The sequence below is a fragment of the Plectropomus leopardus genome, chromosome 1 (genome assembly GCF_026936395.1).
Source record: "Plectropomus leopardus strain MGB_pleo_1.0 chromosome 1, ASM2693639v1, whole genome shotgun sequence".
Taxonomy (NCBI): domain Eukaryota; kingdom Metazoa; phylum Chordata; class Actinopteri; order Perciformes; family Serranidae; genus Plectropomus; species Plectropomus leopardus.
The window spans coordinates 24,145,433-24,164,992 of NC_142176.1; the positions used below are offsets into that span (position 1 = coordinate 24,145,433).

The window sequence follows — 19,560 nt, forward strand, 5'->3', positions numbered from 1 at the left end:
TTATATGAGATTTTAAATACACAACTGATGGACAAAAAAGACATCACTCAATAGACAACATTTTTAAGAATCCAGTACTGGGAACAGCACTGCAGTGGAATGGAAAACAAGCAAGCTGGACCACCACAATGATAGCAATGGTAGGAGTTGGGATGTTATGTTATGTTAATGTGAAAAATACTTACATTTTTAACACTTATCCTCATTATCACAAGTAGAGCTGCAACTAACGATTTTCCATGTCAAATAATTTCACAAGTATTTTCTTGATGAACTGATTAGTAATTTTGGTTTATAAAATATCAAAAAAATGCAAAAAAATGTTTTTGTCCCAAACCCAACAATATGAACTTTACTGTTATTATAGTGTTTTTATCTTTAAGAAATAACTCACACTGATTAAGGGATTTTCAAATTAGTTTGTGGTTAATTTTATAGCTGACCACTATATGAATGTTTCACAAGTGACTCACAATAATGTAAATTATAGGAAATGTTAATGGATTGGTTATGGTAAAACAGAAGTGTTTGAATTTAGTTTTGACTAAAGATGTATGATAAAGCAGGATAAATGAGCAGAGGTGTCATGAATTCAGTTATATGACAGAGTTGTCTCATTCATCAAACTGTTTCCTGTCTGACTAGAAAGTATTTGTTTGTTCTCTTGTTTTCTCTAAACTCTGGGAAGCGTAGGCAGGTGTATAAATTGAAGGAAGCACACATGCTGTTTTGTGTGGGAGAAAATTGCCTTTGAGCATGTCTGGCATGGCAAAGGCTTAATCACTATCATAAAGATGATGAGATGTATTTTAAATGTAACACCACACTATAACAGTTATTACTATAATGTCATGCAAATGAACCCAGTTTAGAGGCTAAAGGCTCTCAGAACCTTTTTAGAGAAATAGAGCTAGGAGCCATTAAATGTTGGCTTTTTACAAGCATTAGGTAAAGTTACATTTGCAAATATCTACCTATGATCTTCAAAACTGTAGTTCAAGCTGTAGTTGGTAACTTTTATAAAATAACATTTTGACATATTTGCTGAACCTGTCGTTACATACACACAATATTACAAAAAAGATATTTTGTGAGAAGAAATCATGTCCTCCTCCTTCTTGTAGTGCTACCAGTGGCAATTTGCAAGTGTCAACCGTACCAAGAACGAAAAACACCAATCAGAGCTGAGGAGTCCTTAATGCAGCTGTCAATTATGTGTCAATAATGCACGTGAACTGAGGTCAAACTGTCAAACTAGGCAACAATCATCAAATGTGAATCAAGATTCTGTTACTGCATTCTCGCCTAAAATGTTTCAGAAAATATTTTGGTGTACTGTTTATCTGTAAAATAAAGAAGTCTGCTCCTGCTGGTGGGTGGTACTTGGTTTTGGTTCAACTTACTTTATCAAGGAAGCTGGATCCAAAAGTATTCATGATGCATGAAAAATGAATTATTTTAGATACTCTTTGACAAGGACATTTAAACTTAAAAAGGAGACAGTTTGACTATATGTTACAGGCTTACATATACACTAGCATCTGGAATAATTTCAATCTGCTAAATTAATCCCCAAAAGTGCCAGATACAACAAAGGAAAGCGGAAAGTCAAAATCTACAATAAGCTTGGGAAATCATCAGAAAACTGCATGCAGCTTGGCTGTCCTTTAAAGACATGCTTGTAAACCATTTGATGTTTATGTCTTATTTTAAAGGTCACTGCCTTTAATTTGATATATTTTGCCTGGGTATGTTATATATTGAAAAAAAATCTTACAATGACAGACACTATGATGGCAATGCATGTTTTGTTTTTTTTTAAGAAAAAATTCAACTTCAGAAAATATGCCACAAAGCATCCAATGCACTAAAACTGGTTATATTACTTGGATTCAAGTTGTATAGTCTCGGACAGTATTTGCTGTAATGTAATGCAGTAGTTGTAGTTTAGCAGCTGTAGTGTAGAGAGGATTTACCTAATACAACCGGAAACCTATAACTGACAGCCAGAACATGCTGCTGTAACAGTAACAATGGAATAGCATTTTATAGTGTTGATGATACTAACAGTAATATGTACCTTTACCTACCTTAGTAGTAATGCAGCAGGTATAAGGGACTCCGCAGGCTAGTGGACCAGGTGCAGAACAATTGTGGTACATGTTGACCGACCAGTCTGTGTACTCCTGACCTCCACAACACTTAAACTGCCAGAGGTGAGAAAAGATGGAGGAGTAGAGACAAGACAAAAAGAGAGACCAAAAGAGTGATGGAAGAAGATACATAAGGCAAGTCAGAGATAGAGAGGAGGGGACAGGGGAGAAATAAAAAGAAAGTAAACTTGATAAACAACATTTATCTGCTGTGATTGCATAATGTCAGTAACATTTTGGAATGAAATGAGCCATGATTAAGAACAATTTGCATGCAATTATGAGTTTGTTTTATGTGTGTGTGTGTTTCTGTCTTAATTTTGCAAACATCAGTGTGCAGGTGGTGGTTGTGCTGGGCTATATAGTTAAAATCAATATGATACTACAATATAGTATTACAATATTAGAACTTTTTTTCCAATATAAACACATATCTCAAATTTGGAAAATTAATGACAAACTTGTAACATGACAAACAATTGATAAAAATCTATGATTCATTCATTTGGACAACAGATGCAAAAAATATAACAAATATAACATTTTCAGAAGGTATCATCGCAATAACAAACAACAAATCAAGACCTCCAACAGCCAAGGAACCCAACGCTCTATTTGTTCTCTCACTCACATTAGAAAATAATAATTATTATTGATGAAATACCCAAATGCTTACATTTTTCTGGTGAAAAGCCTCTGCTGCTTATCCAGCACATTCAGCCAGCGCCTCACACACGGTTTGCTCCTGAATCAATAACACTTGCAGCGCAAATCAACAAACTGATACCTGCACAAAATACTGTGACACCAACCAATTATTTTTTATTGCCCTCTATTTTAGCCATTAGTGACAAACCCTGGAGAGAAGAAAATATTATTACTTCACAGGGGAAAATAAATGAGATTTGATAAGCTTTCTAAAGGATTTTAATTATTATTGGTTTTGGCTGAGAGCTTTTGAGTCACACTGACAAAAGGCTGCTTCAAAGAACTTCATTATCTGTCACAGCAACAGCACTGCTCCCATCTCTCTCTGGTGTTTCACTGTGTCCCTTGCTCCTCTTATCTTCTGTGTCCCCAGTTTGCCTGTTTGTAAGTCTCATTCCTGTGCTACTGCAAACCTGGACCCAGCCCACTAACAAAATGCCCCTCAAGGTTAACCATGCATCTGCAATCAGTCCACCCACCCACAGCAGCTTATATCCACCCTGGCTTTCCTTCCACTCATCATCAGGTTGTTGTTTCAGTTTCTATAGCAGATATCAGGCCCCTACGCTGGTGACTCGTGTATTTTGTTATCATCTAATGCTTGTTTGTTCCCTGTCGCCACTCATTACCTCTCCTTTCTTCTGCCATTCACTCACCCCTTAGTCATCTCCTGCCTCAGCAACTTTTGCAGTAATCTATTTGAACATTATCTTTATCTCTTATAGTTGCAAGAGCACATATACAAACACAACAAGGCTGTAAGGGCCATGTTAAAGGTGAGTAGATGAGTTAACATCAAAACTCAATCTCTGAGGCTGAAAAATGAAGCCAATGTGGAAATGCCAAAAACTGTAGTTGCTCTAATGGCCACAAAAAAGCTCTGTGGCAAACAAAAGTTTATATTATTTGCATATCTTCAGCAAAGTAATCTCCACAGATGAACACCACTTTTGGATTTCTGGTGTAAAAAGCTAATATTATCTGGCTATAAACAAACTAGAGCATTGTTAAATGACTTCATCAAGTGTAAGCTTCTCACTTATGCATCACTAAACGTCACCACCACAATGAGGGTGTAAAGCTGTGTTCAGCGTGTTGATGTTCTGTTAGCAACCACATTTTTTAAAGACACTATCAAAAGCTCATGAGTGGAGTATTTACTGACGGGTTTTATGATGTAGAATAAAACATTACACTTTCTTCAGCTTGTGTTAACGACAAACCTAATTTCAGATACCTAACCAAAAACCATTAACTTCAAGAAGAGGAAACTGAAGAAGCAAAAAATGCTTCCGCACCAGGTTTCAGGACTCATTCCTGCAACACTTTATTGAACACTGGGTCAGATGATAAGAGAGGACGACAGGAAATGAAGAAAGGACGAATAAATGAATACATTAAAAGCTGCTCTTTGCCAGGCCGTGTGATCAGTATGCTGACATGATGCCAGTGTGCCAGGAATTTACTCCCCCTTCTTGTTGGCGTTACTCCACAGAGCACCGTTTATCCAGCATCGGGTCAAGACCCGAACAAGAGTGACGGAAAGGCATAGCAATTATGAAGTGATTAATGTCTGCAAGTGTTGAGTATAAGTCCAAAAATATTACAACATCACACGGAGTTACAGGTTTAGTAGGTCCCATTGTACAATTTAATAATCCAAGAGTCCTGCAGTAAATCTGATCTTTAGGAAGATTGATGTTGAGTTTAGTTCAGGGGGTTTTATGTGCTCATGGGACGAATCTGAGGGACCAATCTCTCAAAACACCTGTCTACACCAGTAAGAGTGCAGAACACGAGAAAAGAGACCACAGAGACTCCCCTTGTCCCTTTCAGATTTATGACTTGATAACACAACAATTTGTGGACTGAATTTACAGTAGAATATTACACAAATCAAATTTTATGCTCTTTCCTTCATCTTATTTCATTCAAATATTGTTTCTGGCTCTGCTGGCTTTTCCATTTTCAGTTTTATTTTCCCATTTTCCCAGCGTTGTCTTTTTCAGTGTTGGATGACAACCATTCATCAAAGGTCGGTTACTTGGATACAGGCTTAAGTGTCTCTGAGGATAAAATATTTGCAGAAGGAGTGAATGATTTTGTAGCCAACTGTCTAACTGACTGATGACCAGTTGTTTACCAGCAGACTGGCTGACTGGGTGACTAACAGGATGGCTTATTGGCCAGCTGCTGCTCAAAATGAGGCTTGCAAGACAAGAAGTCAGCCCATCACGGACCTCCCGCCTTCCAGAACTTTAACTCCTTTTTTTCTGAGTCTCTGACTTCTGTATTTTGCTTTTCCAAAATTAATCTCTTAACCAGTAGATAATGCTCTCTGAGGATGAAGACTAAGCAGGTAATTAGTGGTTCTCATTACAAATATCTTCAAAGAGCAGGCTGCTGCATTTATACTGCAGAATGTGTTTTGAGCATCAGACACCACAAAAATGTTAATATTTGGTAAAAGACTGTTTGGTGGACACAGTTGAAAGTTTCTCCAAGCAGAAAGTACCTGCAGCATACACAGACCTTTTTCCAAATCTCTATCCATCTGAGCTGTGGACAAAAACACAGTTAATCCATTCCTGCCATAGACTGTAATCAATCATTTATAATGTATACCAATATATTATAAAAAATAATAATAAAATAATTAAATTATTTTTTTTTGTTTATTAACTGGCTCCTGGCCTTCTATCATTTGGTAAAAGTTGCCCTCGGGCAAAACAAGTTGACTTTCACTGGTCTAGGTGGTTTCACCACACAACTGCCAAAATGAATGATGTGATGTTGAATAAAAAGATAGTAAGGCACAGTAAGTATACCAAAACAATTCAGCTTGCTTTCTTCCCCTCTGTAAACTTGAATAAAAAAGAAATTTCATATAAAATAACCTGCCCTACATGAAATGTTTTATGTTGTATGAAACCACTTAAGACTTACACTTGGCTCTCTGTGGCTCCAACTGTTACAGATGCTCCACTGTAAAATCAATGTTCTCTTTCCAAAAGGATACGGTGGACAAAAACATCCACTATGTAATTAAATCACTAGGACTGCCACAAAATAAGTATGAACCCCATCTTACAATGATGCACCGCTATAGGATTTTTGAGGATAACCACCTGTAATTTTGGCGAAAACAAGCTGTTGTGAAGAAAAGGGGCAGCAGCAGAAGATCTACAGGAGATCAACAGAATACAACCTCACCAAACAATCTATTGTACCACATCAGCAATGAACTGTTCGATCAACATTAAGCCAACCTCCTATCTGATGGATGGACATACTTTAAAGAGCAAACTGATCAATCAGGGCTTCTGTGGGTATAACAGAGGAAGCCAGGAATCAATAACAGACGAGTGGAGGGACTGATTTGATATTCTGAGGGCAACACTCACCTTTTACACTTAAAATAACTAATATGAGCAACACACTTTGATCATGTGCACTATGCTTGTTTCACCCTTACATATCTCTGGTTATAGATGCATCAATTCCTGTTTAATAGTCACGAGTCATTCAGGTGATGAACTCACATTAGTGAAATGGCCACAGAGGCTAAATGTTTGTGTGACTGTTACCAGAAAGCCAGTTCCAATTTTACCTGTAGATTGTGTACAGTTTGACCTGTTTATTAGGGCACTCTAGAGTGAAAAGACCTATGAATATCACACAAAACATTTCAGTTATAATGTAGTATCTATATGTTGTGATCTCATAGATAAAACTATATTGCTGACAAATTAAAGTTGCTGTTTGACAGACTCTAAACTCCATCCCTGCAACTGACCTTCCTTTTCTTGGCAAAATACTTGACAAAGTAATTCATTAATAATTGAATAACTAGCCATATTCAGTGCATACAATGTATAAATTGAGTTTTGTAGCTTCCTGTTGCACCATGCAGTGATTTTGTAACAGGACCCTGAATAAAATTCAGATGTGGTGAAACTGCTGCTCGTTACTGTGATCCTGCTCTCAAAAGACAAAACTCCCTAAAAACCTTTTACTGAATTTTGATCACTTACTATTTGTGTGTATGTGTGTGTTGGGTTTATTAATGTTTTTTTGGTATTTATCTAATACTTTTTTCCCGTTTGTTGTTTCCTCGGATATTATTCATCATATTCTCATATATACACACACTACTTGTTTCTGTATGCATTTAAATGTAACACACATTCAGTTTACTTCTAATAAAACGTGCATTGTAGATGCAGTTGTTTTGCCTTGCTTTGCCTAAATGCCACCAGTGCCTCCTGTGATGAATCCGAAATGAACTCATAAATATGCATGATCACTTTTGTGTCAAACAACCAAACAGCGCTGAGAAAATGAAGTTAGTGTCTGTCTAAATGACTGAACTGTTGTTTGCATTGCTACAAGACGTCTTGATCCATAAAACCACAAATATTCTGGTGCAACGGCTGAGACAACACTGAACGCTGTGTCTGCAGTGTTAATTCTGATAAAAAGTGGACTGAAATATTTGAGCTGTGTGGTGTTAATGTATGCAAGTGTCGCATGGAGTTGCTTGGATTTCTCTGATCAGTAAAATGAAAAATGTTTTTTTCTTGCAATAAGACACAGCAGTTGTTAATATGATGATTGCTTTTTTTTTTCTTAACTATGTAATTGTGAGGGCAAATTAGGCCCTTACCATCTGTCCCAGTGCTGAAGATCCAGGCAGCCACTGCTGGCGGAATAAATGTCATATTTCTGTAAGATGATGGAGGCGCAGTGGATAAAAAGGTCATCTGGAAATGAACAGAATCTAATATGGCCTGCCACTGATCCACATATTTGTCGCTCCAGGATGAGATTTTTCTCATTTCCTGTTGTTGCACATCTGATATATTATTTAGAGCTTCACAATTTTATAACTGGACCAAAGAGCTTAGAAAGTTAAGAGACACTGCAGGTTTAGTGTGCTTGGACAAAATGTTTAACACATCTAAAAGGCAGAAGGGCTCATAGCCACACTGAAAGACTGCACTCAAAGGCGGGCAAAGAAACCTGTCGTCATAGAGAATAATGAGACACACATAGACACTTTTGGAGAGTCAGTCCTCAGAGGCATTCATCATGTCACTCTCATTTGTACCCATGAAGACTTTTTCACGTCTGCACACTGCGCCAATAGAGAGCAACAAGGATGACGTTTTTCTGCAGACGTGGAAGTTAGCATGGCCCTGGTTTCCTCTTTAAAAGCCTCATGGATTATTCCATTAACTGATCATTTTCAGAAAGCAAACAAACATTTATGATACTGACACATTTTGTTCAAGATAATCTTCACAAGTGAACATCATTTTTATGATTTTTGAAGCTTAAATGCAATTGCCAGAGGTAAAAAGCAAATGTTAGTTAGCACAGAAGATCTATACAACAAACACAGATTCAAGGAGGGGACCCAAGGTTTCTGAGTTATGTCCAAAAACATGTTTTATGAGGTCAACGTAAAACGTGAGTTATATAGCTGGTGCAAAGGCATAACAAACTACATTATGGTCACATGACTTAATGTCCCCACCACAACAAGGCTGTAAAGCCATGTTAGGCGCGTCTCAGCATGATGATGTTCTTTCGTCTCATCCAACCACTTGTTAGCAACCACCTTTTTAGTAACATAAAAGCTTTAAAGTTCACAAGTGCGGTATTTACTTAAGTATTTTATGTCGCACAACAAAACGAGAAAGTCCCTTGAGCTTGCATTAGCTGCAGACATTTTAGGCATCTAAACAAAAACAAAGTTAAAAAAAACAGCAACTTCAAGACGAGGGAAACTGAGGTGATGAAATGCCTACTCATTTCCGGGTTTCAGGACTCATTCCTGGGACGCTCTATGGCTGCATGAAGTGGAGGTGCTCATCAGATTGTCCTAATAGGAAAGTATGACCTTCAAACGTTGTCTAAGACCATTATTGATGATATATAATGGATGATGACCCTAATCCCTGGAGTGTTGCATTTTTTTTCTGTCTGCACCTAACCTTTCTCAACTCAATGTGGGTTGTCAGCAGTGTGTGTGTGTGTGTGTGTGTGTGTGTGTGTGTGTGTGTGTGTGTGTGTGGGGGGGGTTATTGAGGTGTTATTGCGGGGTGTGTATGCCTGCTTTTCACTACTAGTTTTCATCCAGTGTTTCTTTTACATAAGTAAAAACATTTCAACCATAAATTGGTGCAAAACAATCACCAGTGTTTGAAGCCTTAAATTTCCTTTAAGATGCTTCTTGGAGGATTATAGGTTATGTTTGACTCCATTAATTTCATCACTCAGAGATAATTTGGTGGTGGGTTGAGGGTTGTTTGATGCTAGATCTATATTTTTGATTCAAAGTTTTATAGACACATTTTCCACTGACTTGATCTTGTTAGTCATTGACAAAAAGCAGTGCAGTATTAAAATTTACACACTTCACTTAATATATGAAAGCACAAGAACAGGGAAGGAAAACACTGTAGGCGCACACTAACTGTCACATTCTGACACATTCCTATGTAGTCACCAACTCACACACAATAAAGGGTTTTTTTTTCATCTTCTAGTCACAGCCAAGAAAAGATGTGTCACCACAGACCAATTTACTCAACACAAACACAGGACTGCAGCCACGTTCAGGCCATTGTCCTCACATACGCAGATAAATCCACAAAGTCCATTTACATGTGAAAACCGCCTAAATCCCAATGAAGGTTTTGTGATTGTTTTTTCATCCAAGTCCCCCAGAAAAAACACTTAAACCTCTCTTAGAGCAGAACACTTGAGCCAACTAGCAGCTTTAAACCATGACAGGAAAAATACACTGTGGAAGAAGCTGCTACTGCCAAATGGCTTTCTACCATTACTGAGGCACTGTTTGTTGTTATCAGAGTGAGCAGATCAGAGTGCCAGTGAGTTAAGATCTTCAAGAAATCACATCACTGGATAAACATTAAAAATCTGCTCCTAAGTGGCTGGCCGTCTTCTATTTGAAACGATAATTAAGTGGAACTCCTTTTGAAGTAATAAACAGCTACAAGATTGCCAAAGCTGATGAGAACGTCGACCAAATGGTATGCCAAAAAAATAAAACTGACAAAGTCAGTTTTTGAAAATTTTGAACTGCACAAATACGTTTTTTGATATCTCGCCAGCAACAACAGCTATTCTTGGCAGCACTGAAACAACTGACACAGATGGCAGAGTCTCTTAATCAACACAGACAGTCATGAATGAAATTAAACATAGCAGCTTCAAAGCAACAACTTGGTTCCAGATTTTAAGTATTTCTCTCTAAAACCAAATATTCAATTTTGCTCTTTGACCCCTTTCTTTTAAAATATCATCACCTTTTCAGCTGATCTGGTGAACAGTAGCATATGCACTTATCATATGTTTAGGGTCATGCTTATGTCCACCTGGTGATGCAAATATGACATTCACTCTTTTTCAGCTGTTTTTAGTCTCCACCAACTCCAGAGGGAAATTTTGATTCTAATGCAGCAAAAAACAAGGCTATGAGGGCGATAAGAGTGACCCAAAACAGCAAAATTGTGGGCTGAGCTGGACCTCTATAAAACTCAAGGGGAGCTGCAGATTCAGCTGATAATTCTCTGTAGATTCATCACTAAGACCCACTCACTCTTATCACATTGCTTCATACTGTCTTATGACACATTGTTATTAGAAAAAAAACAATTATAGCCACTTTACAGACTTAATGAAATAAAACTTTTCAAAGTTTTAATTCTGTGTCCCTGTCTCAGCTGATCATTTTTCTCTTGCTATCTAGTAAAATGAATATGTTTAATAAATCAGTAGCAGAGTATGTATATTAAAATCCCACTCTTTTGCCTTCCTGTCATATGGTTTTAAATGTGTGATGACTAATCCCACATTCAGGGGCTTTTACAAAGTTTATCAAATGAAATGAAATTCTGAAAAACAAGCTAGCTGCTCCGGTCATATAAAAACCACTTTATTGTCTGTAGATTGTAGTAGTGAACAGAGCAATATGGAGAGAGATAGGAGGAGATGTGTGTTTGGATATCAGGGGGCAAAACCATTGTTCTACAGTCTAAAACAGTGTGACATAGGTCTAATTCATTCATCTCTCCCTTGTCCTCCTCCTAATCTAATATAACAGTGTATGTGGAGCCAACAGATCCACGCTCTTTAACCCGCACACTTTTTACTGGTCAAAATAAATGCAAAGTATTTGATTTAAATGTCTCTTGTGACTGTAAACCCCTCAAATATACTGTTTCACTGTGAAATACATCACAGAGACTTAAGACACTCTAACTTCTGTTTCACTGACACTTTAAGAGTCCAATGGTGAAAAACTCCGTGGGACTGCATCTGTGTAGTTTCATCAGATTTGACTGACATTAGCCTTTAGGAAAAAAAAGTCAACTACCCCACAACTGTCATCACATTTAAATGTTGCTAAATCCTGATTGGTGCACAGAAGTATGTGACATCCCCTTTTTCTAACTTATCCTCATTCTTCAAACCACTATGAAGAGAAAAAAACACAAATACATAAATCTGTGATGTGAAACAAGAACTGTTCTAACTTTGTGTGTTCATGGACGATCCGATTGCTCATTCATATACAGTGTTTCCCCTTGAATTTTTCAAAGAAAAAAACCCTTAACAGATGCAACGCCTGAGATGACATATTGGCCTGGTTGGCTTCAGTCAGATTGCACTGGTCATTTTGTCAGGTAAAAACATCTTCGCCATCTTACTCAAATGTCGCAATTTTTTCGACCTGGCCTGGGGTCTCGTTGGCCTGGTGTTACGCCAGGCCTGTAACATTGTCGGGGAAACACTACACGTATTAAGAAACTGATTAAAATGGTAGAACTGGACTGCCGTGGTGCACCGTACTTCAGTTAAATGTGCCTGTTTAGTCTGCCAGTCTAAAAGTGTTTGGAGGTTTAGACTTTTGGATTAAAGACATTCATTTAAAAGCTGACCATTTCCATTGTGAAGGGATTTGAACTGAGGGTGGTGTTTGCTAGACCTCTAAATGACTTTCCACACAACAACAGCCAAGCCACTACTTTTGGGCCTTCCAGGCTCCAAAATATCATTCAATCGAGACACAATCCTGCTCCCCTGCAACTGGTCATCCTGCACATTTATTAATAGCATGTGACATGTTCCCTCTAGACCGAGGGGTCGTTTATCTTTTTATTGTTGAATTTGTTGCAGGCTGCTCACTAAGAAAAAAGACTCATAAGTTAACATCTCAAAGGCTGACATGAAGAAAGTAACAGTGTGGTTCAGAGGGCCAGCTTTGTCCAGGGATGCCCCATCGATCCAGTGGTGAGTGAAAGGAGATTAATGGCTAAGCTTTCATTGTTAAAGGTAAACATTTTTCACCACACGCATTACACTTTGACTGCAGAAGGCAGCTCTTTTAGTGACAGGCTGCTTCACATGCAGTGTGTGAAGAAGAGATATTGTAGGTTCATCCTTCCTGCTGCTGTCAGACTTTAAAACCAGCACTTCTCCCAGTAGTCCACTCATACCAAAACTGACCATCATAATTCATGCACTATCAAGGTATACTAAACTGGAAATATCTCAGGCTGCTTGATTAAACTAATTATTGTGAAAACTGCAATATAGCCACGTGCAATATCCAACTTGTGGGAGCTGCAATTTTTTTTGATTGTATTTTATTCCATCTTATCTTATCTTATCTTATCTTAACTGCCTCTGACTGGCAACTTTGCCATGTTCCCCAAGCTCTCTTAGCTTTTAAGGTCTAATAAATAAACAACATCAACTCAAAAAATGTCAAGAAAGGTAATGTTTTTACACCACTGTCTTTACTAAACGGAGAAATAGTAAATAATAAGTTGTCTAAAATTGTGGCTGACCCCTCTCACCCCGGACACAGACTTTTTGAGACCCTTCCCTCTGGCAAGAGGCTGCGGTCCGTCAGGACCAAAACCTCAAGACTCAAGAACAGCTTCTTTCTCCTTGCTGTCACCATCATAAACAATAATCCGGCCCTTTCCCCTCCCCCACCGCCCACATGACACAGGCTCTAATCCGGCCCTAGAGTCTGAAAACATTGCATTAATGTTAAACTAAATCAGTTTTTATGCGTCACATTACTGCACACTGGACTTCTGTACTATGCTCACTTTAGGCCAACTTAATTTTTTAAACTTAAGATATTTGCACTGCAACTCTACTTCTGAAAATTGTACAGTCCCTCCATTGCACCTTTTGTACAGTATGTACAAAAGGTGCAATGGAGGGACTGTACAATTGTTTTGTATTTTATCATTTTATTTTGTATTTTATCATTTTATATATTTAAACTGCTTCTATATTTTTTATCTTATGTTCTATTCTATTTAAATTCACTATTTTATTCTTCCTTTATGTTAATTGTTTCACCAAAATAGTTATAGTTAGCTGCCTTGTTAGTTAGTCCACATTGTCTCTCCCTGCCGTTGCTGGCCGGCTGTTTACAGAACTGTAACATTATCCCCACCACTGTCAGTCGCTATCTTTCTCAACCTGTTGCAAGACCTCTGGTGGTGCAGGATGTGCACTACATACAATACATCCTCAAAACAGAATCTTTTTAGGAATTTAATAGAAAGAGGAGCATCCTGAAGTCATACTGGGAAGGAATTTATACACAGATAAATGGCCATTTGAACACTGATTTACCAAGGACGCATTATCTTAGATTATTGGAGAAATCACTAATGGAGCAATGGATAAGAGAAAGGATTTATGAACTTCTTTGAATTCTTGTTTTAGATTATCAAAGTGATACGTGATACTGATATAATTGTGAGTTGTCCCAAAACAGATATCTGTTTCTTTTAATGTATTTTTATTTTATTGAATTAATTAATATTTTGGAGACTCATCTCTATTAGGATGAATAATAGATCCATGGGATGAACACATTGCCATGATTTATAGTATGTGTTTTTCATGTTTTTTCAGCTTCTGTATTTTGACAGCATTTAAATTATATCAGGATTTTTCTTCTTTTTTTCCTTTACTGTAATGTGTTATGTGTACACACGGGTTTACAAGTTTTTTTTTCATACCCTCATGTTTCTAAATATCCTCGTTTACTGTAATACCGCCAAAGCCTAGTGTGAGCCTGACAATGCATCCCCATGTGCTTGATAAATTTTGATAATGAAATCTTCAGCATCAGGCTGTGTGTAGCAGCATGATGTACTCTGAAAGCAGGTGCAGTGTGAAAGCTCTGCACAGTTCTGAGTATTTTGGACACAACTTGCTGTGATCATCCAAGATCACTTCATATCCTGACTTGAGCCTCATGATGCCAATCAAGTTTGTTGCGTTTATAATTGCACTGCATTATAAAATATTACAAAAGCTCATTGGAGTTTCAGTCCTGTCATCTGTTTAACAGGAATGTTGTATGAGAGAAAATAGTCACATAACCTCACTGTACCTTCTTCTGTACAAAGTCCATGATGTTTTTGAAGTCTAGGTCATCATAGTAGTTCACGATGCCTCTTCGGATGTTCTTGTTCAGTAACTCCACCGTCTGTAAGAGGGAAAAAAAAAGAATACAAACGGGAAACAGATTGTGAGTGTTAATGTGATAAAGGACGTCATGTTAGCACGTTTGTTTTGTTTCTATGACACAGCTGATCTACAATCAATGTGTCAGACAGGCCGCTCTGCAGAGGAAATGCTCTGATTAGTCAAGGTGACTGATCCACTGAACTGTAATATTAAAATGTGGCAGTTGGACAGCTCACATCTGTCAGTCACAATCTGGTGCAGCGGGGTCACATTAGTTAATGCATTAATCTATCCAGAGACCAAGAATAAATACTTGCCACTTGAAACTCCACTAAGGACATTCATGGAGAGCTTTTCACTTAGAGAACTAATCGTTTAGTCCATTAATGGTACCTCACTTCTCTCTTTGTTTGAGATATGCTATCTATAGTTCATTCTAGAGGACAGCAACAAAGCCTTTGGCATTTTACCCCATTCAGGCTGTTGATGCTCGTCATTTCTCTTCTTTCTACCACAGACAATAAAGACTGAGACCGGTTCCCTCATGAGTCATAGAAATTAAAGGGACTGAGCCTTTTAGATTATTTCTTTCCTTCTCACTTCCCTCATAGTCAATCTGTGGGGCAAAGACTGCTATGTGCTATATGGACTTGGAGTTTGCTCACAGAGGCGTCTCTCTTTTGAGAGAGAAGACAGTGGACCATTATTAAAGAACTCACGATAAGCTCACATGGCATTATTCTTTAATGCAGCCATTTTTCCAAAAATCTACTAATACTGGTAAGAAAATGATCTTACTAAATGTTATTATATTAAAATGCAAAGCCATATCTTTTTAGTCTCAATGTGGGCTAAATGAGTCACCAGTAAAATAACAGTAGGACTTATTAGAAGCTTGTTTTTTATTATATTTTAAATGACACTGTCATTAACACACTGAAATGTACAATCATTAAGCTAATGATTGACATATCCTTTTTTACAAACAGGCATAAACATCATGTTGTTAAAAAAGTTGTTTACAGCCGGCCATAATTACATTTAATGTCATGTCATGTAAATTAGATGATTGAAAGCAATAAAAGGGGAGAAGAGACTGACTGATCATCAAGCATTTCCCCACAGAGCCACATTGAAATATTCACGAATGAGAGATTCTTTTATCAAGAATACTGATGTATTGAATATCTCATCAGAGGACTTTCATAATCATTCATGGATTGTGGTCACATGACCACATTAGCACTTCACGCATCTTCATGCAAATGAGATGGAGATAAAAAAAACATTAAAGAAGACAAACTGCCATATTTTTTGTATGTTCACTACTTCTACAAATGCCAAAGACAAAACAAGAAAAAAAACAGTTACGTCACGTCAGTTAAGTCACGTACTGTAAAAGCTAGAACTGGTATGACAGTTGGTGAATTTTGGTCACAAAATGACAGTAAGTTGGAGTCTATGACACTGATATTTGCTTAGCATTAAAAGCTAAAATACTTTGGGAAAAAATGTATTTCATTAAATTTTCATGACTCACCTGGTAGACACTAACAAGCTGAATTTCTGGCACTGGTGAAAGAGGTTTTCCATCAGGCTCAGCGCAGTGAAATGTGTTTAAATTGGTGACCTGTTGAAGGTTCACCCAAACTGCAAAAAGCTTCTATCAGCCACAGCTGTTCATCTAAACACACGGCTTCTTCTTTACACACCTCCTTTACAAAAGGAAATAATGCCAATGTTCCTGTTTGGTTTACATTTAAAGTAGTTTTTTTTTACCCACAAAGCATTGCTTATGATCCTGTTTTGGAGGATGCTGCTAATATAGTCACCACTGCAGAAAAAAAGCGATCATGCTGTGTCATTATGTGCAGGGACTTTTGGATTTTTTTATATTGGATTTTATTGCAGGGAAGGAAAGGAGATCAAAAACTGAAGACAGAGGTAGTGAATACGACAACAGAAGGAACGAGAGAGGATGTGAGACAAGGACTAAGAGAGAGATATTCAACATGAGAACGACAAAGAGAAGGAAAGAAAGATGCCAGGACACAAAGATGGGTTGTGGAAGCAGAACACTGATCCTATCTACTACCTGAACAGACCAACTGTTGTTACATTGTCCCTGTGCATTTCCTGACTGGAAATATGAGAAAATAAGGTTTGAATGTGATGTCACTGAAGTCCCCTTTTAATATCAACTTACCATCTTGCATGGTTTACTTCATTATTTGTTTAAAAATGGTGACTGTCCGTTTTGAAAAATTAGAATCATATGACATTTCTTTACTTTAATTGACCCTATCCTTATATATCATGCTATACTTTTTTCTTTAAGTGTAACATAATCTAAATGGTTTATTTAACACTATCCTGTGTAGTTAGAAGAGACATGCAGTGTTTGGTGGATGTTAGTCATGTTGAGTCATACTGAGACCAACCAAAAACCAAATGAAACAATATCACTCAGCTTTATTTTTCTTGGTTCATTTCCTCGTGATGATAAACAGCAACGTCAACATCAGTTTACTGCTGCTGAATCAATCTTTGGTTGTTCTCTCACTACAGGAGGTAAACTTCACTCCACAATGCTAACAACAGAAAAAACGGCCCACCTGTTGCGTTTTTCTAACTGCCACGTTATTGATCAACGCCTCAGAGAGCTCACCTGGTTACGAAACACTAGCGCCAATATTCCTCCCAGCAGCTCCAGGATCAGACACACAGTCAGGGTGTACATGAACTGTTACCAAACAGAAAACAGAGAAGAAGATTCAATTAACACAGTATACACTTCAACTGTTAGTACTTATCTGTATATAATAATGCTTTTTGTTTTTCTGAAAGTTATCCATAAACTTTGACACAAATAATTCAGAGTGGTCACCACTGCTTTAAAGCTGCATCTCAAGGATACTCAACTTGCTTTGTTTGTAGGCCACTTTTGCAAAATGACAGGAGGCCAGGGGCCAGTCGCAGCAGCCCCATACATATTACTAGGATTTAAGGATGTTTCGAGGATTTTCTGACCTTTTAGGATTTTAGGACATTTCTAGGATTTCGGACATTTAGGACATTTCATAGATTTAAGGACATTCTGATGCTGATGCTGATTTATGACCTCTGGCACCTTATGTATTCCAGAAGTAGAAAAATGATTCCCAGTGTGAATCACTTTACTTTTATTATGTATTAAAAAATGGTTGGAGGGCCACTCGGCACCCTATTGAGGGCAAGATTTGGCCAGCGGGCTGTAAGTTGAGAATCACTGCCATATCTCGTCACAGTTATTTGTGTGCATATTCTTCCATCGCAACAACTAAGGCAACAAGGTCTGCACTTCACTTCTCTAAATCCCAATTATTCTATACTTTATGTATATATAAGATTACTTGTGTTGCAAGCAATACACATTTTCAAACATTCCTACATTCCTCGTCCTGGGATGTGCTTCGTTTTGAGGCCATAAGAGTTCAAATTTGCAGAAAAGTTGCAGTAATTGGAAAAAAAAATGCAAGGTCATGCAAAATTAACAGGGATTGGTTGAATTTGTGTTAAATGTTGCAATCACAACATCACAGCATCACCTGGAAGGTCTGATTTAAAAAATGGTAAAAACTATTTTACACCTGTACAAATTCTGGAGACAAATTCATATCATGGGGCATAACTTTACCCATGAACCACCTACTGTTTTAACACCAACCTTTATTTAAAAGCCACAGATTAAATACAACCTGTCTCCCTTAAAAAATGTTATAGATCAGCTCATCATTTTGTTAGGTACTGCCATTGTCTACATAGACAACTAGAAATTAACTAACTCATTTAGTATATTTTTGTTTAACAGTGAAATAATTGATACGAATAGGTTCTTCATCTCCACATTATCTGCCTTTTCCCACCTAACAACACTTCCACACCTTGCTTATAGTGAACCATCATCTGATGAACCAGGTGTTTATACAAATTCATTCAAAAAACACACAATTTGGTATGATCAAGTACTGTTATACTGCAACTTTATCTTTTTCATAGGTTTTTAAATTAATTTATGGGTACAAATAGAGGTAAATATAACCACAATGGTTCATAACTATTGCTGCCATGTAAATAAAACAAACATAGTGAAATCATGCACTGTTCTTAAACTGTGTCACTAAAAACAAACAGTGAATAAAAAGAGCATTTACAGACACATCCTAAGAATCCCAGTAGCCACTTTGTTGTTTAATAAGATAAATTAATGTGCTCTCAGCACATCACTCACCACTTTCAGTAGGAGTATATTATCTCTCAGTGAACCCAAGACTCCAATAAGTGAAACAATAAACATGATGATTCCCAGAAGGATCAGGATTATCGCCGGGGCAAGAAACACTCCCTCCAGCGTCTTATAGCGTTGTCTCTCCACCTCAGCGTAGATGCCAATTGCCAGGATAAAGCCGCCAATCAACTGGAGACACAATAAGCAGTTAGGGCAGGTTAGTCATCAGCTTTAACATGATGGAAAACAAGCAGGTGCATGAATTTCAATAATATCATCATTTTTAAATGTGGCTAAAAGAGGAAAATTGTCAGCCATCAAAGTCAAATCTTAATGATTTCTTTATTTACATGTTGCTTTCAAAGACACTACACAGCTGGAGAAATTATAAACAACTATACTGTAGGTAAAAGATGTAGTGGCAGAGGAAAGTCATGGGGTCATCAGGTTTACAGTATATCAAGTGTAAAAATCACGTGTTTGCTGGTTAATTAAATCTGAATCATTTTAAAATCCTTCAGATAAGCTGTTAGATTTTGGCATTTAAACAATTAAACAGTTATAAATTATTATAATGAGAAGAATTAGAACTAGAAGATTAACTAAACCTCAAGTTATGCTGATTGTCTTAAAGCAAACATTTGGGTGTTTATTTTTAGATTTCTGTTCTGAAGTTTTATGCAAAATGTTTATATTGATTTAGGTAAAGCCTCATTTGCATACTTAAACTTGAAAATGAAAGAAAACGTATAATTAGAAGAATATCCTAATGTCAGTAATAAACTGGGGAAGTCTCATAAAAAGAATAAATACAAAAAAAACTTAAAATTTTACTTGATTCACCTGGGGTGTCTTTCCTTAAAAAATGTTGCCAAATATCTCCAGCTCAAGTCT

General features: G+C 37.2%; 1 protein-coding gene across 1 annotated transcript in view; it reads right to left on the minus strand.

Moving 5' to 3' along the window:
- Positions 1-19,560, minus strand: part of tspan15 (tetraspanin 15) — a 37,368-nt gene that overhangs the window by 6,295 nt on the left and 11,513 nt on the right. Inside the window, exons 2-5 of the mRNA XM_042499711.2 lie at positions 18,670-18,855; positions 17,068-17,142; positions 14,323-14,418; positions 2,091-2,207 (exon numbers count right to left, since the gene is read on the minus strand). Coding sequence (XP_042355645.1) covers positions 2,091-2,207; positions 14,323-14,418; positions 17,068-17,142; positions 18,670-18,855 — 474 coding nt within the window. The remainder of the gene's footprint in view (positions 1-2,090; positions 2,208-14,322; positions 14,419-17,067; positions 17,143-18,669; positions 18,856-19,560) is intronic.